This window comes from Strigops habroptila, chromosome 6 (genome assembly GCF_004027225.2).
Source record: "Strigops habroptila isolate Jane chromosome 6, bStrHab1.2.pri, whole genome shotgun sequence".
Classification (NCBI taxonomy): Eukaryota; Metazoa; Chordata; class Aves; order Psittaciformes; family Psittacidae; genus Strigops; species Strigops habroptila.
Window position 1 is genome coordinate 4,322,817 of NC_044282.2, and position 25,232 is coordinate 4,348,048.

The 25,232-nt window shown below is 36.4% G+C and overlaps 1 protein-coding gene across 8 annotated transcripts in view; it reads right to left on the reverse strand.

The window, feature by feature from the left end:
• EYA4 (EYA transcriptional coactivator and phosphatase 4) overlaps nt 1-25,232 on the reverse strand; it is a 151,957-nt gene that overhangs the window by 108,362 nt on the left and 18,363 nt on the right. For all 8 annotated transcript variants that reach the window (XM_030490652.1, XM_030490649.1, XM_030490651.1 and 5 more), the window contains exon 2: nt 24,786-24,887. In XM_030490652.1, the coding sequence (XP_030346512.1) occupies nt 24,786-24,818 (33 nt within the window). In that variant the 5' untranslated portion in view covers nt 24,819-24,887. The remainder of the gene's footprint in view (nt 1-24,785; nt 24,888-25,232) is intronic.

Consider the following 25,232-nt stretch of genomic DNA (forward strand, 5'->3'; position numbering starts at 1 on the left):
GGATAATTTAATTAAATGATGAATTGGCTCCCAGATGTCACCATTTGTGCCATCTTTTAAAAGATGCTGATGATGACACAGATTTACAAGGTTTTAGTCCTAACCTGAAAAGCTGTATTAACAGATTTATAGCAATTTTTCACAAGCAAGGCATACAACTTGAAATATAATTCAGATAAGGTGAGACAGGCACTTCCAAGTATAAACAGAGGTATAGCTCTGTGTCTGTATGGCATGAGGAAGGATGAGGTGGTCAGCTACAAATCTGTTAAAAAGAACTCTAACTTCCTTCGGAGTAAGGATCCTACATACTGGGTATTTTAAGCAACTTCTTCCTCGTAGCACCAAGCAGCTCAGCCAGCTGCAAAAAAAAAAAAACAAAACCAAAAAAAAACCACTGAAGAAAATCAGATAGGTTGACAGAAAATTACTTTGAATTTGTAACTTCAGTGTCTCAAGACTTAAAAAAACTAGGAGACAGATGAATAAAAAGAAAAAATGTAACTGGGAGCAGGAGAAGATGAACCTGGCTGTACCATACTTCCGATTACCCTTTTCAAAATACTATGCAATTTTGTCTTGCTAGTTAACTAAGGAAAAAAAAAAAAAACAAAAAACAAAAAACAAAAAGCAAAACCCACCAAACCAAAAAAACCCTAAAAAAACAAACAAACAAAAAAAAAAAAAACCCAAAAAAACAAAAACGAAAACAAAAAAACAAACCCAAAAAAAAAGAAACCAAAACCAACAAAAAAAAAAAAAAAAAAAAAAAAACCAAAACCAAACCAACAGTGGAATATCAGCTGCTAGTGAATCAGCGCTATTAGAACAGGCCAGAAAGTAAGAGCTAGTGAGGGTGTTTCATAGGTCATGGAGCAAACAAAACAAAGAGCAGAAGGGACGCCAAGCAGCAACATAAAATACTGAGACAAAAAGGTTCAAAACAGAGGAGAGGCATTTTCTCTGATATTTCTCCAGTGTACTATATCTCACAGTGACAGGTTACAGACCTTTTTAAAAAATGTAGTGTAAGGAAAAAATGAAAGCAGCATGAAGCTGAATTATAAGGCTGCACCATGCCAGTATGTGCATTTGTGGGCTAATGGTGCAATTTTTAGGCAGCTACATTTGCCTAAGGCATGACCAGCAGCCTGCTCTCGATCTGCCGCATATTGCTGCTTTCCCAAAACAGTGTATGAAAAGTGCCACATACACTGAAGTTCATCATCACCAAATGATCTCTGAATGTATCAGAGAGAAGGCGGTATAACCAAAGTCCCTGCTTCAAGCAGTATTCTGTTCACACCAGAGATTGCTCCAAATAAAGGTGCACGTTATCTTTCAGAATGGAAACACTTTAGTACTGATACTTTTGATTAAAATCATACAAAACCACCCAGAATACTTTGAATGCTGAAGCTGTACCTCCCTTAGGTATCCCCAACCCATTCAAACCATTGAAACTCTGACACAGGAGCACTGTTAATAATGCCCTCAGTGGAAGGAACATCATTGCTCCTGTTTCTGTTCAATGACAAGCAAGATGATAGTACCGACTTACAGGTGATAAATCTGGTGGCCGTTTTGATCACCAGATAATCTTACTGAATAGCTAGCAGTGTTACCAAACACATAACCAACCAGGTACCAAGGGCTAAATTTAGAAGAGCAGATTTAGTTATTTAGAACTAAGTAAGAATCCTGAGCCCTACTTTACTTTTTGGGCTCCACATACCATACATGGAGGGAGAAAAGCAGTGCCAAAAAAGTCAGTGTTCCGTAATCCTCTACCTCCTGGTGGGAAATGCTGAGGAGATAAAATGGGTTTGATTGTTCGATTGGCTTCTCAGCTATGAGCCACCTGGCCCAGTTAGGTGCCTAGGCAAGCTGGCCTTTTTCTTTTTTTCTTTTTTTTTTCTTTTACAACTGGAAGGTATTCTCTAAAGGAAGAATAAAAAGGCAAATGGATGGCTTGCAATAGATATATACATATTTAAGTTCTCAACCTGAAATGCAAAAGTGAGACAAGTACCTAGACTGAGACTGGCGCAGTACATGACAACATCTACAATTGCACTCCTCAAAACCCTTGTTTATTAGCTGTAATTCTTCTTGACATTGCATCTAATATTGAAAAAATGAAAGCTATTATCCCTTGTTTTATCTCTGTGAAACATCATGGAATGGTACTTCTTTGATATTCTTACAAATATCACAGATTCTTCCTAAATCCTTATACAAACTGTTGTAATAAGCAACTGCTCCACTTAAAAAAAAGTAAATTACAACATTACTGTCCAATTTAGAAAACTATTTTATATATATATAATACGTTCTAATTAATAGAATATCTGTATGAATTTTTAAAGCATACATACAGCATTTTTTTAAAAGACTACAGAAATAAACAAACACCTTTGTTCAATAAATCTGTTCTAACTTTCTCTTACTATCTGCTAAATTAATACGCCAGTCCTTCAACACCATATGACTAGGCTTCCAGCAACAAACTACTACCTGAAATGTGAAAAACAGAAAGTCACTGTTTATTTTTGTCAGTCCCATGGTTCCACTGCACATCAAAACATCTCCTTTTCCTAGAGCTACATTTTAATTATTGTGAAGCATTGGTTTCACTTACATTACTTAAGTTATTAAATAGCTCATAATTAAAAATAGATATTTGCAATGAGTTTAGGTATTTGCTATAATTTAGGTATGTGTGTATATATATACTCTTCAAGGGATGGTTCAACAGTATTTTTATGTGTTTATCACAAAACTTTGATTTAGCAGCAGCCTGGTTATATGCATCTACAGGAAGAAGCTCATCTCCTTTTCCTAACATCTTACCTGCCTCTGGTCCCTCCTCTCCACCAGACAGGGGAGAGGGCAGGAGGGAAAGAGGAAAATACCTTTCCTCCGACAGCTGCTTTGTTCTGCTTCCAAATCTGTGCAGATTATCTGAAAAGTTATAGCCACAAAGCTAACTGGCTTATATCCATAAATATGTGGGATGTGGGCTATAGGCATTAAAATGCACGATATCATGCTCCAATTCAAAATTTGAATATAATACAGAAGCTACATTCTTTCATTGCTTTTCTATCTCGATCTGTGATTTCTGCGGAAACTACAGGCCCCAAATAATATACTAAAAAGTAACATTATTTCAATGCAATTAGGGAAAATTTTCAAAAAAACCCAAGCCTCCGCACTTCAAATCCTTCCTCGAGATAGCTGTGGAGTTTGCAACACATCACCTTTTGAGCAGTATAATATGTACCTCCTTATCAAAATTAGTATTTCTCAGCTGAATAAAATATCCACAAAAAAATAGAGAAAAAGTCAGATAAGTTCTTAATTTCTGGCATTCCATGGTTCTATTCCTCTGAAAAATGAAAGGGAAAAATAATCCCTCTTAACTGTTCTTCTGGTTTCAATATTTTTATTGACAATTTTATTAGTAGTTTTATAGGAAAAACCATAACATATCTTTTCTGGGAGTTTCCCCACCATTTATCTGGTGCTTAAAGCTGCTGCTTAGCATCTCCACTTTATCTACCTTTCCACACATCTTACCAGGCTGGGCTCTGCATCATGCTTCCAGTCTTTTAACTTGCATAGACACCACCATGTACTTGCACTACTATATGGTGCAGGCATGCCCAGTTCTTCCATGAGGTAACCTTTCCCAACAAAATATAATTCCAAGAGGAAAAAAAAGGCAAAACAAAACTGATATTCTGGGTTGATGGCAAATCCATACAGAAAAAAAAAAAAAAATTAATTACAGAGCAGTTGAAAATAAAGGTATATATTAAACACACAGGTTAACTGATTTTCTACATCTTATTGTTGCCTTTAACATAATGACATTGATTATAATTGCTCCCCAATTATGACTGGTTGCCTCGAACTGATTTTATTTTACACTATATATAGTTATAGGAACACCAGTAAAAAATAGACTGGCTTTTTTACTGATTTAGCTTTGAATGACTTTCCTGAAGTTTATCAATTCAGCAAATAAGTGGAATTCTCTCAGCACAAATTACATTTTTATAAAATTGTACAATTTACATTAATTCATCATCGTCCAAGAAGTTAATAAATACTTACTAGTTTTGACATTTCACCTTATAAGCCGAACTTAGCTCAGTACTCACTGTATACAAAGTGAAACAAATTTTGGTGTAAGAAATTTCCCCTCAAAATACATTTTTTCTTGCACACATTGAATAATAAACCCAGCATTTTCATCAACAGCATTTCTGTTACTTACTTAGCGGTGTTCTATGAAGGATCTAAGAACTTAGTTACTCATGAAGAGTTGGAAGTATGTTAGGGTGACGCTGATAACCCAGACTTAAAAAGTAAGGATGAATATTTTAATTTTAGAATTTTTCTGTAAAATATGTGCTGCCAAAAATATGTGCCACTTTCTAAGGATGAACTTACAGAGAAGTAAGCATAAAAATTTCATTCAAGAACCACTACAGTACTTTGGGAAATTTTTTTCCTAAAAAGAATGTTCTTCAGTCAGGTTCTTTCCAACAAACCCTTGCCAGTTTTACACGAGTTAGGTGAATAGATAAGGCTTTTTCCCATTTTTTGCTCAGCTGGGAACTTAGACAATGCTTCTCCATTACCACAGTCTGATTCTAAAGCTACTTTAATTCTTAATGCCTTAATCACTTGTGCTTATTAAATTATTTAAAACATGCTCTGAACAGCAAAGAAAAGAAGGATCTTCCTTTGCAGCTAATGAAGCAAAAGAAAGTTCTGGTTTCACAGAACCTGTAGGGTTGAATGGGCAGCTGAGGAAAGATGCCCTTGAAAGTTTTGTTTTATGCCTTTTGCCTTATTTTTCTACTGACAGAAGACAGAAATAGAAAAAAAAACCAAAAAAAAAAAAAAAAAATTGGTGCAATAGCAGCAGCAGAGTTGTCATCTCATTATAAATTTCTTCCTAACAGGAAGTAATTATTTCCCTTGGTTCTGTTCATTCATAATGTCTCATGATCATCTTCATATTCAGTAATTCTTGCACCTCAAGATGTAGGTTACAAAACTGAGGCTACTGCTCCAGTGTCATCACAGCATCACATGCCCCAGCGGTTGTACAGGGAATCTGCATCTATCCTCTCTGCAGTTAGCACCTCAGGAAAAGCTGTAAAACAGGTAGTCATGTGGAAATATCGCGAGAAGGGAGGAATCCAAAACTCTTTCCTTGGTACCTGAGCTACAAACAGTGTGTCTAGCAAGGGATAAATTTAAACATGGAAAGAAAGGATCAATGACCACATAAGGCTGGTACATGTGCATGACAGTCAGACCGGAGATTATGTCAAACCTGTGAACAGTGTGTTTTCCACAGGGCTGGAAAGCAGTGTCTGAACCCATACACTGACAGCTGCTAACTAGGGGAAGGATATAGTCCATCTTAGCTGTCAAAAATGTACTATAACGAGACTAAGCACAGAGATGGTATTGTTCAATCAGCAAGTACTGCCAGCCTTCACAGAAAACATCCCATGTTATCACACACAGAACACAGGCATCTGGGTGTGGGGTTTTGGTCACTCTCCTTTTTCCATTCTCCCTGTCCACTCCCAGGCTATTTTCTCTCCTAAGATAATCACTTTAGCAAGGTTTATGAAGTATTAAGCATTCTTCAAGAAAAAAGAAAAAAAAGCCTACAATATTAAGATGTATCTGTCCAAGCAATGCAATAGTTACAAAGGCTATTAACAATGCAACCGAAAGACAGTTTTGAAGAAATGGTATGACTATGAAATGAGCATAACCACAAGAGACCATAGAACATCTTTAGAAAAAAAAAACAAACCCAAAAAGTTAAGCAAATTTACCAAAATAGGAAGCCAACTTCTTTCCACTCATCCGTAGATCCTTTTTGATATACGTATTTTGTAATCTTTTAGTACATTGCCAAGTTTGAAGAATATTTTGTTTTGTGAATATAGAGACAAAGCTTCTTGATGCCTGTGCGTTTTTTCTATTAAATACTCAACAGAGACCTCAGAGGAAACACTGGAACCTACCAGAATTCTCAGAAGTGACAAATAACATACAAACTGCAGAGTTTATGTTATTTGAATAACCTCCCAAAACTAGAAACCAAACAAATCTTGAAATGTTTTTGAATATTATGTATATACAACTACTTAAGTGCGCTAAATATAATAAAATTTGTGATTTTGTGATTTGTGACCTTTTTTTTCCTTAGTAGAAAGGCAACAACACTAAATCAGCAATACATTATTACTACACATTATAGAAATTATCAAGGGTGAAATCAAATTTATTGCAGCTGTAACATTTCCAAAAGAGAACAGGAATCTGGGTCTGTGCCAAAGAACACACTTCGGGCAGTCGATCACATGATCTTCAAAATAACTAAATTAATTTTGTTGTAAAAATAAAAACTAAACCCCACTAAATATCAAAACCAAAGCGTACAAAAGTGATTTCCAGATTGATTTCTTTAACAGCTGCCATGGCATCTAGCTGTCTAAGATGAAAAGCAAATATACTTTCTATCAATTACAACCTGTATTTATTCAAAACAAAGGGATTTAAGTGATGAATACCATAAATATCAAGCCTGATTTAGCTCACAGATGAATGCATCTTATCAAAAACTGAAACCATCTAGAGCAGTAGGAGACTTCCAGAAAGTAGGAATAGCAGAAAAAAAAACCCTGTAGTTTGTCTTCTAATAACCACCCCCGGAACGTCCCAGTTGGGAGATTACAGCCCACATGCCAGTTACTCGAATGGGCCCCAATTCAGAAAAGCATACCTATTTAGGAAAGCAGTAGATTAAGCACATGCTTACATGCTTTTCTGAATTAGATCTGTGGTACCATAGGAAATGGCTATAACAGATATAAAATGCATGAGTAAAAGTAACTAAGCATTTAGCTCCATAGCGTAAGCTTTCATTTATGTACTTTTGTAGTTTTTAAGATATGATGCACTGCTTAAAACATAGCACAGCTAAGCATACTCAACAGTAAAATGCAGTGTGGCTCAAAGGAGACCTGGGTATAACCATATCCCAGAACCCATTCAGTATCTCACTTGCCTAGTTCACTGCAGAAAAGTGTTGCAAAAGGTGCAGAGTACCCTTTTCTTGCATTATTTTATTTTCCAGCAGATGGGCAGCTTTGTGCATATTGATGTAATGGGGATAAATGGCAGGTGGCCAAAGAGCTGTTTGTCACAGTTCTGAGCTACTGATAAATACGTAGCTAGATTCAGCAAAAACAGGGAGCAAGGAAAGAAAGATCTCTCTATGTGTTAATCATGCACAGGAAAGATGACTTGAAGAAGGTCACTCCTGTTTCACTAGCAGCACAGAAGAGAAAAAACTTTGTATTTCCCCTTCCATTCAGTGCCACTTTCTGACAAACCTGGAGCTGAAAAAGGCGGCGGCCACCAGCAAGTGAGGTTGCTCAGCCGCTGCTTTGAGCAGAAGCAGGAAGCTGACCGAGGACACACGTGGGCTAGATGGATTAAGGGCCACTAGCAACTATTCTGAAAAATAGCAAGTTTTGATAAGCTGTCATATCTGCATGTGATTATCAGCCAACAGGAAAACCCTGCGGTCTGCACCGGAGAAAACCAAGTCTAAGAACGGTAATTATGTGTATGTATGGGAATACCAGACACCTCTTCTTTAGTTTCATATAACTGTTTTGCTAAGAAAGGTTACTTCTCTTCATCTAGTTCACATTGATTTTCTATCACTTAAAAATAATACTGAACTGAATATAAGTATATAGTAGCAGAACCATTCAGAACACTGAGAATCACAAAGTTTAAAAATACTCTTTTGCCCATAAGAGCTTTGATCAAAGAGATAAAGGCTAGATTTGGGATCTCCCTCACTGCAAAACAAGTATAATTTTAATATAGGAAAATTATATAAAAAGATGCATTTTCACTGGCAATTTTTATTAACCTTGGAAATCAGCAAGGACTTTATTAAGTAGTGGCCTCTCCAAGCTTTCAATTTAACAAACCAGAAGCTACATGAACTCTCACAACATTACTAAGATAACTGGCAATCAGCCAATCTGTCAAAATGCAGAAAGTTTTGTATAATTCAGTTTTAAAGTTATTGAATGTAGTTCTGTGAAATAAACTTGAAAGCTAAAATAGCAATGCTAATGAGATATTATTTTCTACTCATACTTACTAAATCATAACATCATGCCATTAAACCAGTGCAATAGTTTTCGAATGACCAACATTCATACAATGAGAACCTGCTGGTCAACCCAACCCAATGTAATGGAGAGGGGGAAAAGTGTATATAACCTGAGCATACTAACAGCGCTGCAGAGGTGTTGCAGGGAGGGAAGCAAGGTTTTTTACAAGTCTCAGCAACATGACAAATAAGTAGGACAGAAAGAGCAGAAGGCTGCAAATTCTGCATACCAATTAATGCATTGCTACCATAGACTAACAGTTTTTGAAGGCTTTATTTTCCATCACGCAACAATCACTGAAGGATCTCTAAAGCACTGCATATCAAATGACAAACCCATGCAATCACATTGCGGGTTTTTTACTGTGTGCTTTTAGTATGCCAAAAATGGGCGCAGGAGTTCCTCTTCTTTGAGTATGAAGACAAAACACTCTGAGGGGCTGCTTCTTTCCAGAGCCCTCAAAACCCATCGCCTCCTATAGCCATACTAATTAAAAATACTCCAGCTGGGTTGGATTTTCATTTTTCTTCTACAATTCTCTATAATTCTCTCATTCTATCAATTTCTCTCAATAGCTGATACACTCACACAGCGGGAATTTACAGATTCGTGCTAGGCACGCACACACGCACCCCCCATTACAACGCAAACAAGTCTGAACAAATCTTCCCAAAATTGCCAGATTTTCTCTCATGCTTAGACTGAATTTGCTCAAATGACAAACATTTGCAATATGAACTACAAAACACTGAGAGATAAAGTGCACGCACGCCTATTAATCCCACTGCATAATACAATGGAGGGTCTGTATGGTTTGTTCCGGTTACCACGTTTTTTGTTTCTTTGTTTACTCTTGTTCTGGAAGCCAAGTAGTTTCTACTGAATGAGTAGATTTCTACTGGCTTATCAAAATTCAGTATTTAAAATATTAACATACTTCAGTATTTAAACAGCTGGAGATGTAACAAGTGTTAAAACTGATTTGTTAAAAAAAATCTTCAAACTATTTCCACTAAATTTTATACATTAAAATATTTACACTGATAGTAAGAGTGTGAAATTTCTTCATATGGTAACAGGAAGCTTCAATCCTCAAATCAGTTCTTCCCTTGAATATAAGCAAACAATGTCAAGGTACCTGTAAATGGAGCAGATAACTCCAAGAAAGGGCAGGATCTGCTGTAAAACTGTGGTGGTCCTAATTTTAATCTATTATTTCTTTCCTTTAAAAAGTATTTTCAAATTACTTAAGTCCCAGGGAAGTGGTAACTCACAAGACAAAAAATAATACTGGTCTTAGGCGCTTAGTCTGCTATTCGATATAGACTATAATAACATTTTAATAAAGATGACCAAAATTATTCAGAAGTCTAGTGTCATATGAATGGGGGAGATCTTTAACTAATGGTAGGAAATGGTATATAATATTTCTTTCTAAAACAATAATTTCAAGTTGTATATATTGCATAATAAGTAGGATAGTTTTAAATTCTAGAACTTTAAGCGATTTAAAATGTACAATACCATAACAGGCAATGTAAAATAGTTCATAATATGGCTAATTACATACATAATGACGGCCACTGCTGTCACAACTAGAAGACCTCTGCTGGCATCATAACAGTTATGCTTCCCACTTAATACACATTTCCTGCTAACTATGTTTGGTTTGCTCATATTCAATACACATAAAGACTTAGTCATTTATCCATAATTATAAAAAGAGGCAACTGTACATTTGAATAAAATGTAAGTCTTTGGAGTATCTAAATGTTCTCAAAATTCAAGGACTTGATTCTTTATGAGGGCAGAAAATGGATGTCATGATCTACTGGAATTATATGATAAATCTCCTGGTAGTAAGACAGATGTTGGATGTTTTTCAAAATGTACCGACTGGAGACAGGATCCAGGATATGCAGGCGTACAGTGAGACTACTAATGAACCTTAGACTGCTATTCATCACAAACTAGATTCTGGAAAAGTTTTTGCCTTCTCCCAAATGATTACTCAAATGTATTTTAAGCAAAGTGAGCATGTACTGTCTAAAGAAAAATAAGAAGGAAAAACACAACATCCCCACTAGCCTAAATGCATCACTAAAGAAGTACTACATACCAAAGAAATTCACTACATACATGACTGTATTCTATTCTCTTAAGGTAGATGGGGATAGAAAGACAGTCATCTGGAGCAGACATAGCATTCCCCATGTTTTCTTATTATATCACCTACAACAGAACCTTTTAATGTTAGTTGTGCCACAGTGATTCATATTTCTCTGCACTGAAAATGCACATCTCCTTTGTTACAGGTCTTTAGTGTGGGTACTGGGTAGAGCAAGCACAGCAGTTCTCTCTTCTGTTTTAGTACATCCTGCCATTACATGTACTAATCATGTAATGATTAGTAGCTTCCTTCAAGCAACTAAGAGAAATACAAACACAAAAAAGCAGAAGGATGGTTGCAAGCCCACATGGCATCTGCCCAGTTATGTATCCTTTCAGTGGAAAACAGTGCTAAATACTACATACTATACAATACCTTTATTACACTTTATCATGTTTTTAGTAGTCACTTTTTATTAATACAGAATAGTCCTGTCAGTTACAGAAATGAGAGGGTGATTTATTCCATTATTTTCTTTCCATTTGGAAGACAGCTACAGTTGCTCGTTCTTCTAAGACGAATCTTTTCTCTATATCCCCCCTTTAATATGACATCATTAAGTTTATGACCTACAGGACATTATAACCTCACAGTATGTTTGAGATGATGTCAAATGGGAAGCCCTGGGAATTAAGCCAAGTTCCAGTGGAACTCATAGATGTCAAACTCACAAGCATACCTTAGTTTGGCCTTGGATCATTCACTCATTGGGTTTCTCTAATTTAAATGCAGGCATATTCTTCCAGGAAAGCAGAAAAGTTATACACGGAAATATACCAAGTGACATTACTAACATTTATAAATGAGATGACAGGTAGTCTCTTCCTCCATCTGGACTGAGCTTACTGTAGACCGAGAAATGGAAGACAATGGCAGAAACATGGTTTTGGCCTTTACATGCTAGTTAACTTATTTATGCAGCCAAATGCAAGGGCCTCATCTCTGTAGCAGTAGTCATAACAGAGATAAGATTACTGCAGATATCTTCATCACCATCATAAAAAAAAAATGTTATTTTTACAGACAGATTTACACAGGAACCTTTTCTGCCTGCTTTGTGCTGTGGCATCTGGTAAAGACCATTTTCTAAACTCAAATTTCGAGGGAAACTACTTACACTTCCCTGAGAGAGGAGAGTCTCATAAACTACAACAGCAGTAAAAAAAAAATAAAAATACTCCCTGAACAATCTAATGTCTGTGCCCCTAACAAGCTTCGAGACTTTAAGAGAAGTCTGATTGTCTGAGATAATTTTTTGTTTATATTAAGCTTAAAAGCTGCCACTGAGAAGCAGCAGCAGAATAGCAGGGACTGATTCTACCATTCTCTCCCAGCAACCAGTAGTAAAGGACAGGTAAACACTGGGAACAGACCAGGTTGGCTCCAAGCATCAGAGGATGTTCCATGAGCCTCCCCTACACGACATTTATTTCATTTTTCAAGTAGTTATTCAGTGATGGCACTTTGATCTTTTCCTACAGCAGAAGCACTGAAAAGCATAAAACATGAAAACACAGTGGCTTAGCGAAGCCAACAGCCAAAGAGCCGTGCCTGTATTATTCACACCAGCAGGCAGCCATGTGGCATTTCACTTTTCTGCATTGCTGTATATACTTCATCAAAGTACCCTCACAGTCATCATCTGGTTATTCTTTTCCCGAATAGGTGCTATTTCCCATCTTTTGCTCTTTCAGAATTAAGAATTTGCCTGAATATCACCCCATAACATATACATTCCTATGTATACTCTCCATTGAAATTTTTCTCAGTGAAAATGTAAATCTTTGAGAAGAACTGAGCTAGGTATTACAGATGGTATAAGTATTATATGTTAAAACAATAGGGAAAAGTGTTCACCTTTTGCCTATGAAACCTAGCCATGTTCTATGTCTCAATGCAATTAATGAAGAAACAACATTGTGTCTCAACGTGTATAGAATGTACAGTGTATAGAATATTTTTCATACATAAATTGGGGTTATGGACAACACTTTACACACCTCCTGTATGTTGAGAAAAATACTCCACATTAAACTGTCAATGCTAGTGTCATTATTCTGCACTTCAAACATTGTTTCTGATCTATCTACTGCAATCCTGCTCTTTAGAGGAATTAACATGTGCTACTGCTACTAGAGCCCCGCTGCTAAAGAGAAGGTGAGAAAAAAGTGCAGCAATTGAAAGCTGTCATAGTATTTCAGTAAAATAAACAACCTTGTTGACACTTTCCATTTTAGCTAAGAGTTACAGGACAGCCTTGCCTAGAAAGAATTTTAAAATTACTATGTATAAGCAATGATGGCTCCAGTTAAATCCTTCCAGTCCAAGGGGACGGTAACTAGCACTGCACAGAAACAGAAAGGAAACTGTGCAAACCACACACAGCCAAAACTCACAGAGTCTCTTCATTTGAACAATAGCTTAAATTACTTCTCATGAAGAAAAATAAACTTTACTGTATTTTCTTCCTCTCACTACCCAGGGAATGGCTCAACTGGAAGAAGACAAAAAAAGTCTGCTGGAAAGATACTGGCTACAAGTAATGGCAATAAAGTTTCAAACTCCAAAAAGGGAAACGTTCCTTTCCATAGCATAATAAAGGGGAGATTTCCAGTGGGGTTTATAAGCTGTGCCACTTCTCTCCCCCTCCCCCCCCCCCCCTTTTCCTGAGTTTTATAGTGTACTCATTATGGATATTTTTTTTTTAAATACACCCTTGATTAGACTGGATTTTGATATTTTCTCTCATCTTTTTCTGAAACTATGCTAGCAGCAAGCATAATTTCAGAGCACTGTGAAGCACTCAGCTGAAAATTTCAGATGTTTCAAAATACTACATTGTTCCTTGTTGGACACTGCATCCCATATTCACTAAAGGCCTCAAGAGTGTCCCTTGAGACTGCTGGAAGTCAGAGGAGGACAGCTAGTAGGTCAACTCCTGCTCTTAGGACATGCCAGATGGATTTCTGTAACTGGTGATTTTAAAGAAACCACACTCCAGGCCTTTCACAACCAGCTGACATCCTTCGTCTTCAACGCATGTCATGTTAGGTGAACCCAGAGAGCAAAGAATAAAGCACTGCCCTGCGAATAATTACAGTTATTTGTTAGCTCCACGCTAAACTAGATGAATTTTGCAGCATGATTTGTGGATGCACAGTCAGGTCATATCTGCAGCACCGAGTGAGTATTATTGCAAGATCAATTAAAAATGCAAGTGTATTTAGACATAAAATTTTACAGTAGTCTTTTTGATGCACAGTGGGCACTTCAAGAACATGAGAAATTCATTCTTTCATGAAGGAATACGTAGTACAAGCTCGCTGACCATTACAGTCTGCTTTTTATCATTATGTATTTTAGCATGTAGACCACACCAAGATTTCCGTGTCTGACAAAATATACAATTTCCCATACACCACAGAAAAAGTAAGTAGCAATTAGTTTGATCTAAACATACCTCTTTTTCTCCTGTCTTTTTTAACATAAGCTCTTTGAACAGTAGCTCTACTTGACATCCTATTGATAGGGTTTCAACAACTGGTGAATTTTACAGCTGCATGACACAGAAATAATTATGTTGGGATCAAGCTCTATATCAATTTTTGTAGACATAAGAAAGAAATATCAATATGTTAACTGTAACCGTATAGCTACAGAATGTGTGAAACTCCAATATTCCAAATAGTTCTTTTATCAATACACAGGCATTTTAATAAAAATATAGAGCAGGTCTGTAGACTTTCCAAACTTCTCAACTGCAGACAAACAAGTCACTTCTTCAAACCTGATTGTATATGGTATGATGCCCTGTTAGGCAATTATTCAGTCTTACTTATCACAGCTCAACACCAGGACTTTAACAGAACTATTTGTAAGGTTAATGTCCAAAACAGAAGACATCCAACAGCATCAGAAAAGCAGCTGAAGTATACCATTATTACTGTAACATATCTGCTACAGTAGCCATATTCTAAAATACAGTTTAAATTACATGAACTTAGAGATTTTCAGGATAGAGATAGTTCAGGATAAGGTTCACAAAATGTTAGCTAATTCTACCCTGTTTAAATTAAAACTACACATTATTTCTACCTGGAAAGCTCATGCCAATGTTGTTGTGTTTGCTTTTATCAAAATTAAGCACTGAAATTTGAACTCTAGTACTAACGAGAAAGAACTGAAGAACTTATGAACAATCAACCAATGATGCACTACATAACCGCCCTTGGTCCTACAAAGACTATTTCCTCTACAAATTTCATTTTGCAGTTATCTCCAGATTAAATTTAGCATCTTGCAAGAAGAATGTAAAAATTCCTTTCAGTTAATTAAACACTGGATCCCTTGACTTAAAAGCAAATCATTCACGAAACTCAGAATGGCATCAGCTCCTTGGAAGCCTGTAATTTTCATTTGTGATGCCCTGAAGACTATGGTTTAAATTGTCATTTACTACATTTATTAATAAACACGTAAATGCATTCTATTTGAAATAATAAACTGATGATACGAGACCCCTTACACCTTCAAAGCTAGAGGAAAAAAGGATAAAATTAGTTTCATTTTTATGAATCTTCTAGATATGGGTGCCACATTACAGAGGCTACAGGTTAATCGTTACTTTTATAATGAAGTACTAAAAACCCAAGAAAACTCATTATCAAAGCTGTTTAACTTGGGCAATGAATTTGAGAACATGATAGACAAGGAGTTGGATAACAGGATAAGAACAGGATGTCTGGATGGCCGTAGTTCACCAAAGCTCTATCACTGCATCTAGAACCATTACAACTACATAGAAGAGAATGTACAGAGAAAGAAACAAATACAGCTCTGAAGATTATTTAGCATAAACTGAACATGTTGAATGTGCTAATAACTGGCACTTGAGCTTAGTTTGAGTAACCACTTGAAAAGTAGGTAATAGATGCATAATGGAATACAATAACCAGCAGCTCAATGTACAAGAAACTGATTGAATGTATATAAAGGGAAATTGTGGTTGGATTCAAGCTCCTGAACAATCTAAAAACATATAGGATCTGACTGATCATGTGCAGCATTCACTCTTGCTATCTGCCATGCTTCCTGAGAACAGGCTCATGCGTCCAACACAGTGAAGGCTGAGTGAATGTGGTTCCTGAAATATGTGAGAGAGATTAAAAGCATCCTAGAACAGCCCATGGTGCCCAGAAGGTAAGCAAGTGAAGTTCAGGTACCCATAATGGGTTGGGGTCCCTCAAGGACAATACCTGCCACGCTATTTAAATAAATGTAATTAATAGTCATTGATGTAAACAGAGGGTAACAAGTTAACTAACTCTGTTAAGTACAGAACACATTGCTCCCCCTGATGGTAAAACCCACTGAAAAAATAGAAATACTCCACAGATTTCATTGTAGAATTATCTTAATTTCATTGTTTCAAAAATTGGCATACTATAAAATTTACTTCATATCTGAAAGAAAAGCTGACAAGGAGGAGACGAAATGACAGTAAATTACAGTCAAGCAAACTCCTGAACTGCTGGGAAGCCACGTGCTGCATTCAAGGAACAGGCTACAGGAAAAATTTTAACAACAGAGTAAGAATCTTTCAGGGGGTGGAAAAAAGAGCAAGCAGAGGTTTTTCTAACTGCTCAAAAGCCACTATAAGGATCACCATTTAGTGAACAAGCTCCTTCTCACACTTAATCCTACTTGGGCTGATCAATGCACAAATCCAATTTACTCATAGTCAGTAAACATAATTCCTAAAAACGTTTTAAGCACACCTTACTTACTGCTGGTTTCTGAACTACAATCATAGTTTGACTTTTTTAAAGAAGGAAATCTATGCTAACTTTTTAACAGCACTGATAATTGAAATAAGAAAACCATTCATTTTCATTCAGAAATAAGCGTGATTCGCCTTAGCTTCTTCCTGTGTATGTTTTGACTGAATCACATAATCAAAAATTTCATGTGGCCCAGAAACAAAGACTAAAAATTTAATGCCAAACATGGTTTTACAGAATCAGGAATAACTAAAGATTTGCACTGTAAAAAAATTATATAGTATTACATCGGTAATACACATATAATACCATAATATGTTGGGCCTTGTTACAGTGCTATTTTTATTCCTGTTAAGCAATTCAAAAAATACTATTGTAATGTTATTTACTGTAAAGATTTGCTTTTTCCAGTGCACATCAGTGACAATTCATGTTACAAAGAACATCTGACCACAAGATTGTTCAGATCTCTGTATACCCTTTTTTCTTTCGCTACAGGAAAGCACATTAAACTTTTCAGATTAGAATCCACATCAATCTTAAACACAGAAAGAAATGTCTTCTCTGTCTATCGCCCAGATACAGCTCTATCATCTACTGGTGTCAGCAAATGAACACACTTGTGTCAGCCAGCAAGTCCTACTGCATTTGAGACTCAGGCTTATCCAAAAGCATCTGTGCAAACCATTAGACTTCTACTGGCCCCTCTTCCCCTTTTTTATCCCCCCCCCCCTTTTTTTTTTCCCTTTAGGCAATGCACTTGGAAAATGGGAAAACCTCTTAACTCCACTGAAACAAAAGAATTTTACTATAGGTGGCTTAGGTTTTCCAGGATGAGTAGATTTTCTGTAAAAAAATCTTCAGTTTCAAGTACAGCTTCTTAAACTCTACACAAAGGGCTATGCATCTTTCCAGAGTATTTCTCAGCCCTATTCTTAGCTGACAAATGACAAACACTCAGCTTATTAGTCGCTCTGTTCAGCAACATTCTGGTTTTCTTTTGCCTTAAATATCATGAAACTAATGTCATGATGCAGCTAACATATATGGACAAAGAGAGAGATACGGTAAACTAGGTCTGTTGCCACATTTAAGAAAAGGCTTGTTCAGTCAGCTGTGGTCTTTAGTTATATTATGGCAAAAATATTCCCATTCACTATAGCCATAACATTTCAACACTTCTAACATTTCCTCCTTTAAGATGCTAGAGATTTAACATAATATAAAAGAGGACAAGGATGTGACTGTGGTTTAATGGGTCTGCATGTGCTCAATGTGTTTAAGACATACTTCATAAAATATAAAATCAAGTTTTTCATCTAGTGTCATTTATTATTTAAAAATTTAACTCTTCACCCTGTCATTCCTCTTTTTTTTAATACAAGCTGACTTGCAAATCAACCACTCATATACTGGGGTAGAGCTCAGAGAAAAGTTACTACAGGGAGAAGAAAGAAACCATGACTGTTATATGATGCTGAAAAAATATTAGCCATAGCCACAAATCATTCAGAAGTATTTGCTAATAAAATATTTCTGAAATGATTGCTTTTATTTTGTACTGTATTCCCAAGCTTTTTCCAGAAAAGTATTTAAGCACGTGCCTAACTTAAAGCACATGAGGAATACCATTGACTTTAATGGTCTTAATCACATCCCTTAAGTCCCATGCATTCTTTAGCACACTACTGCATCTGGACTTTTTACAATAATCTAATGAGAATAAACCAAATATATGTTCAGGGTAATCCATACTTTTCGTATAAAAATGTAGTTTAATAGACAGGAAAGCACTAGGCTTTTAGCCTTACAAAATGAAAAGGCTAGAGAAGATTGACTCACTGTCATATTATCAAATATTTTCTGTGCATTACAAAACTATGACCTCTTTTTACTGAAGAAGAAAATATTTCTGTTCACTATCAAAATCAGAAGCCTAAGCTGATGTGCAATCACTGTGCTAAGGAAATTATTATATTTTCATTTTTGCATTCACGGATAGGACCAACATCGACATCCTTGGAAATTTTGTGAGTAATTCCAAGTTAAAATACAATATTAAGATCAATTAAATGTATAGAGTTTATAAATTTGTTATTTTAAATGCTTGAACAAGTATCATATCTTACAAGCAAAATTCATCTGCAGAGCTTGAAATGTGTCTGTCAGATTCTGATGACTTAATATAAAGATGTACCATTTATAGGGAGAGGCAATACTTCTAATTAGACTGGCTCATTTTTTCCAAATCTTACATATACATGCATATATACAAACATTTTCTTAGGTGAATAAGCCCTTGCTGAAGCTTCAAAGAAGGTCTACATTGGCCCAGTTTTCAGGCCTTGAAAGAAGTTTTTGTACCTGCAAGCTTTTTCTAGTGGTATTATCTGTTATAATATAATAGAAGTTGCCTCCAATATCCCTATAGCATCAGAGCTATAACATCATTATTAATACAGAATTCCATGCTCCAGGAATCCTACAGGCCTCTGTGTAGAAGACAGTATCTAGTTTGAGGGAAGTTCATGTAGCTTATGGAAGCAGCAATTTTCCCAACTAGTTTTATCCCTAAAATTCCAATCTGGGGTCCCTCTGGAGCCAGGAATACTAGTCATGACAAACTATAGAGTAGCTATGTGTCAGTCCTTGTCAGCGCTCTGAGGATAGTAGGAGACAACAGAACAGACCTCTTTTTGTGCTTTCCCTTCTTATTAAACACAAGCCCATAAAATGCTTTTCCATTTAAACCTCTAATACTGACTTAGTTACATGTTCAGGAGACAGGTGGAGAGCTGAACAAGAGGAGAAGTGACAATGCCAATGACAGGAACATTTCTATTTGTTTGCGAACCGTTCTTCTCATCCCATCTTGCAAGGTTACAAGACGTTATTCTGTCACATTCTCTTGGATATTATTTAAGATATTGTCTATTTAGCTTTTAAACAGAAGAGCTTTCAAATAATAATTTTAATTCAATCAGAAAGAAATGTATCTATGTATCAACAGTGAACGTTTGTATCTTTGACCAATGCTAAACTGTATTTCTCCAACAACATGCAATTCATACGGAACACAAATCAGCTCATTTATTCTGCATGGCAAAATCTGCTTCTGAGTGTTGTCTCATTTTGTCTGTCCCATTTGGTAAATGGGAAAAATAAAACACATACATAACCACTAATGTAGTTAGGAAAAATTACCTTCAAATTTAGCACTGGTGGATTATGGTATAGAAACGACAGAACGCTAAAGTGGTAGAGGGCAAAGTAGTTGGAAAAAAAAGTATTTGTGTGTTCACAGAGGCTATTATGCCAAATATAAACATCCTGCAGCAGGGAGAGAACAACAGTGATGTTTCTACCTCAAATTCCTATTAGATTACAGAAAAGTAATTAAGGTATGACACTTTATTCTCAATCTACCGTAATTTAAAGTAGGTGATAATTTTGGACCATCTATGGCAAGCTATCTCTCTGTGCCAGTTAATGTGTCTATAGAAAGGGGGTAATAAAATACCTAAGCAACTCTCAAAAATACTCTGAAATACACCTTGAAAAAGAACATGCTGCTTTTCTTTTACTTCAGCTGACTTCAAGTTATATAATTTTTCTTCAATGATTGCTTTTAGTTAAAAGCAAATACTCATTAAGGCAAGAATTTTTTGCTTGCTAAACCTGTGATTTCTTCAGAAGGTATTAATACTTACTGATTTTTAATACAGTTCAATCCTTTCATAACAGTGAAATACTTGTATGTACTGTCAGCATTTCATGACCAGAAGCTAGACTAGATAACTTTCAGAGGTGTCTTTCAACCAACATCACCTATTTGACATGATGTATTTCCTGGAATATTCCAAGTCCTGCAAATAACAGAGATAAGAACCACAACACACTATGCTGTGATACAGAACAGTCTTTTAAAGTATGACTGACATTGAAAACTCAGTAAAAGAGTTTAAACTGCTTTTCATTTCATTGGAATGAGCTTCAGCCGAAGCTCCCAGGGTGCAGATAGGCTGCCCACCCCAGAAGGAGAAAGACTAAATGCTGCAGGCACAGCGCCTGTGCGACAGAGAAGTAGCTACAGCTGAAAACTGATCTGCAAGGGATCGCATCTGACACCTTCACATGTTAAAACAAAACAAAAATGGTGAAACAACACTGTCCCGAAAGGTTTCCAGGCATTGCCCAGCTTCAAGTAGGGCATAAATGCAAGTAACAGATACGACAGCCTGTATAATGTGATGAAAAACAAATAATTTACCCAGGGCACAATGCAGATGATTGTCCAAATGTCACAAAAATTAAAACCCGTTCATTCAGGTTTAACCTCACATCTGCTAGTCTCCTGTCCCACAGCATTGCAATCTATTGTTTAATTCTAGGTTAAAATGAAGTACTCTAAATATGCATGCTGCCATAAAAGGGCCAGGGGATGAAATTACACCAGTTTCTAATAAAGCCCTTTGAAACCCTAAACTAGCAAGTTAGTGGCCAAGTTATTTTGCTTCTACTAATACAGACTGAACAGCAAAGAATGACTACAAGAAGATGAAATAAAGAGTGTAAAACTGTAGTTCTCAAAATCCTGTATGTGTTTACTGTAGCAAGGCACAACAGAAGACTATTAAGGTGCTAAACATTTATCATTTTATTGACCATCTCCAAGACCAGTTTTAGAAAACTTCTGTCTTCTGATTGCTAGATTCTTCATAAATACAAGATCTGTAAAGTGCCTTTCTCTCCCACTTCAAAATTCAACATAAAAATTTTTAACATGCATCTTTTGACAGTGTTTCTAGATAGAATTTAGTATAAATCAGCATATTTATTTTGAAGGATAGAAATAATAGTAACATAAAATCTAATATATTTTATTAATTATATCTTCTAAATTTTTTTTAATTTAGTCTATGGAAACTACAGTTATTAAAACTACATTTTTACCTAGCCACATCCGTCCACGTAAAACCAATTATGTGGCTTTAAGTATTCTTTTACTTGACAAGTAACAGCCTGCACATGGTGACAGACATCACACTAGAACATAAAAGAAGGACCATTTGGTTATTTTCTTCTGTCTGTGAAATACATGTCTTACTGTTTTCTTGCTTTTCTTTCAGAATACTATCAACTGACCTTTTCTATCAATCAATGAACGAAAACTTTCCTTCTTATGCATGGATGTAGAAGCATATTCTGCATCTGAATTAGACAGAAAAAGATTGTTGTGAGCTCTTTAGGACACACACTTGCCCCAGGAGTACAATACCATGATATACCCCAGACCAGTCTGTTCCATGACAGCTGCAGGAACCCACTGGATCTCAGCTGCACCTGATGGATCCCAGCCCTCCTCTGTGTCAGGTAGTAACTTGCATCATTTTCCTGCTGATCTTCAAAATACAACTATTTACCTATGCAGTAGTGTGTAAAGACAGGAAAACCAAAGTAAAATAAACTCTGCTCTGATTCTGACTCTTTTTATCACTGTATGATCTAGATTATGACTCAGTTCTGCACCTCTGCCACATTGGACTGGGAGTGAGAAGCAAAAGAAAGGGAGCACAATGGATTTCTCAGTACTGAGGCTGTACAGTACAACAAACAGGCAAGGAGACTACCTTCTGGTCAGTCAGTGCACAAGTGTTAAAAAATGTAACAAGGCAAGGAATTTACTAGAAGTAAAAATTGGAAAAATAAATGAATTACTGACATAATGCAATAAATGGTGAATATATTACATCTAATCAATCTTGCAGCTCAGAACACACAGCAGCTGCTCATTTCAGTCAAATGTAATTCTTTAGAGGCTTGGAGAACAGCCGCTAAACAGGGTGCACTAAGATTTCTGAAGCAGCATGTGGTCATGCAGTCACTGGTCTGAGACAAAAGTGGAAGAGTTTATTTCTCATATGGCAACAGGGATGCTGTGGAATTGCTCATAGCTGTGATTATATGAGTTTCACCTGACTGTGATATAGTTTAAGAAGAGGAATCATAGAAACAATCATTTCTTCTGAGTGTATTTTAAGAGGAGACAGGGTAAACAACAAAAACTTGAGTTAGAACAGTAACAGCAATTTCAGGTTCATGGAGAAGACTGTCAGAAAAAAAGCTACACTACAGACCATCATACTTCAGGAGGGCGACCTACTTGCAGAAATTAGCATAATTTCTTTTCTTTAAAATAAAACTTGAAAAGTAACCCTGTTCACTGTTCCAAGTAACTGTGCCTGGACTCCTTTACCAAGGATAAATGCCTCTTAAAAGACCCAGGGAAATTAATTCAATAAAGGAATCTCTCTACTCAGAAATCTCAACTGTCCATCAAACATACCATCCAACAGCAAGCACCTTCTAACCCATCTCAGTTGCAGAGACAGGCAGTCTTTCAAATAACCAAGGACTAGAATATTCGGGGCAAGGCGCCAGCACAAGTTTGAGCACAGGTCTCACATTCATGCTTATTCACACAATCTAATATGCTCACAGCAGCAGCTAGATCCTTAGGCTCCTTGAATTTCCATGATCTAAATCTTATGCACCCAGCTCCCAGACAGGAATCTTGAAGCCGGAATGAAGTACCTAGGCTCTTTGAACATGTCAAGACCCAGAAGTCCTGCATGATAAGCAGAAACTGCCTAGAGCTAACCAGTACAAAACACATTAACCAGTACAAAACACCAGGGCACTACGAGCAGAAGGGCTGCAGGATATACACCTGATATTTTCCTAGAGCTCAAACCACCAAAAAGCTTTGGCTAGATTATGCCCCCTTCTACCTGGGATCTCTAGCCTACAGTCCTGCCCTGCAGCTTTTAAAGAACTAAGCAAGAAACACTATTTTCTGGGGTTTTTTTAATTGGCTGTGAAAAGAGTTTAACCATGATATAATAGTGAAAAGGCTTCTGAAGTGGAGAAATAAAGGTCCGGTATCTGCTCTAGGCAGACAGGCCTCACACCACAATTCCTTTTCCCAGGACAGTGCCCAACACCTTAGTGAGATCTTAGTCTGGGTGCCCACCTGTATGAAGGGAGTGATGAAACAGGACTCTTCCCACCCATTACACTGAAGTTCTGCCGCTGTTCAGCAAAGAGTAAGAAGAATACATTCTTGTCTTGAATCACAGTTTTCTGTGACACTAACAATAGTGTAAGGATAGCAAATCCTATCTCAATACACAACATGGCACAGATACCACCTCAGACTGTTTTCACATATTAGTATAAACCTATGTAGTAACTACGAAAAATACTACAGAAATTAGACTACAATAAAGTAGTAAAATGGCTACTAAGGTATGCATTTATCAGGCATTCAGTGGTGCAAAAACATTTAACTAGTAGGAAAACACATTTTTGCACTAGGCTAAACTGGCTAGTCTGCTTCCTATTAATAACCTACCACGTATACTGCCCAGAATAATTATTTCACAGACTATGAGAGAAGAACTCCTGCTTAATCTTTTATGACCTTTATAAAACTTTATTAAATTATGAAGCCATGTAGCTTTTACACTGTTAAAACTTTCCAATTCTGTGCCATTTTAAATGAGCAATAAAACTCTAGTCCAAGATAAAGTCTCAGATAGGAGCTATCCAGTCAGGAGCAAAGTACTCCTTATTAAAGATGATTACTGACATTTTAAAAATACACACAACTCTTCTCAGTTCCTTGCACTTGTGTTACCTATAAAAGTCTCTGCTATTAAAAAAAGACATTAAAACTAATTTAATACGTGGATAACCTTTTTCAGCATGTCAGAAATAGAAATATGAAATCCCTGTGTTGATCTTTAGTACACTGAGCCCAAGCTGAGACTCCTGGGGATCATGGTACTTGCAAAATCTGCCAGTACTGTGACCACTAGAAATTAAGACGTTAAAACCAAAGCCAATACTTAGGATGGCAAGCCCAACCAACTTTAAATTTGACCAGAGCATGCTGCCTCGTCAGAACCGCAGCCTGGTGGTAAGGAAGTCTGGAGACTGCATCCTTAAAGAAAAGTAAAAATTAGAAAGGAAAAAGGAGATGAAATATCCACCCCGTTCTCCCTAGTTATTTCATCAATGACAAGAGGAATGTCCTTCTGACATGGGACAGGGAGATATACTGCCAACTCTCACAATCCTCTTGAAATCCAGCAGAATCCTGAAACAATTCATGTACGTCATCTGCCGCAGTCTGACCATTTGAAATTTCTTGTTTGTGTTCTGGTAACTCTTGCTTTGGCAAAAGTGACAGACCATTATGGATAAACCTTTTGATACAATTATTTGAACAAGGTATACCACTGTGCAAGTTTTCAACATTTCATTCTTCCAGTGTACCTTAATTATATCCATCAGCCCTCCAACAATTCTATTTCTGCAAAATCCTATACAACTGTGATCTTTTACCTTCCAACAGATAAAAAAGATTAAACCCACTCATTTCATGTATGAACTAAGAAAAGGTTTGAATCTAGAAGCTCAGAAGCTTTCCCCAGATCTCACTATAATTCTCAAATCCGAAGTAAAACCCCTTTGAACACAACTGAATGGAATTCAATTTATTCCATTCAGTTTAGCAACATTTGTACTTACTGACTGTTCACTTAGATCCTGAGAGTCTTCCATGGAGGTTATTCACCTTTCTTTTCCCCCACAAGCAGAAATTATCTTCCCTTCAATTTATAGCTCAGTAGTCTAAATTAAAAAGAGAAAAAATTAACATGTTAGTCTGTGGCCTCACTTCTAAGGCAAATCTGCAATAAATGAACACCGTAACTGAGGCAGTGGGTTCACTGTAATCTGCAGCAAAGGTCCCATTGGCTTCTATGAAGCCTAATTTCATATAAAATGTTTCAACACCTCCAGTATTACTTTGGGAAGATATCTAAAATATACCAATAGAAGAAGGAACACGCTTAAGTAATAATTCTTTGACTCCTGCAAGGAAAAATAGTTATGAAAACAAAACAATAAAAAAGCTAAAATGTTTAATGCAGGCAGTTGTTTAAGCAGACACCAAAGATAACCCTTGCAAGAACA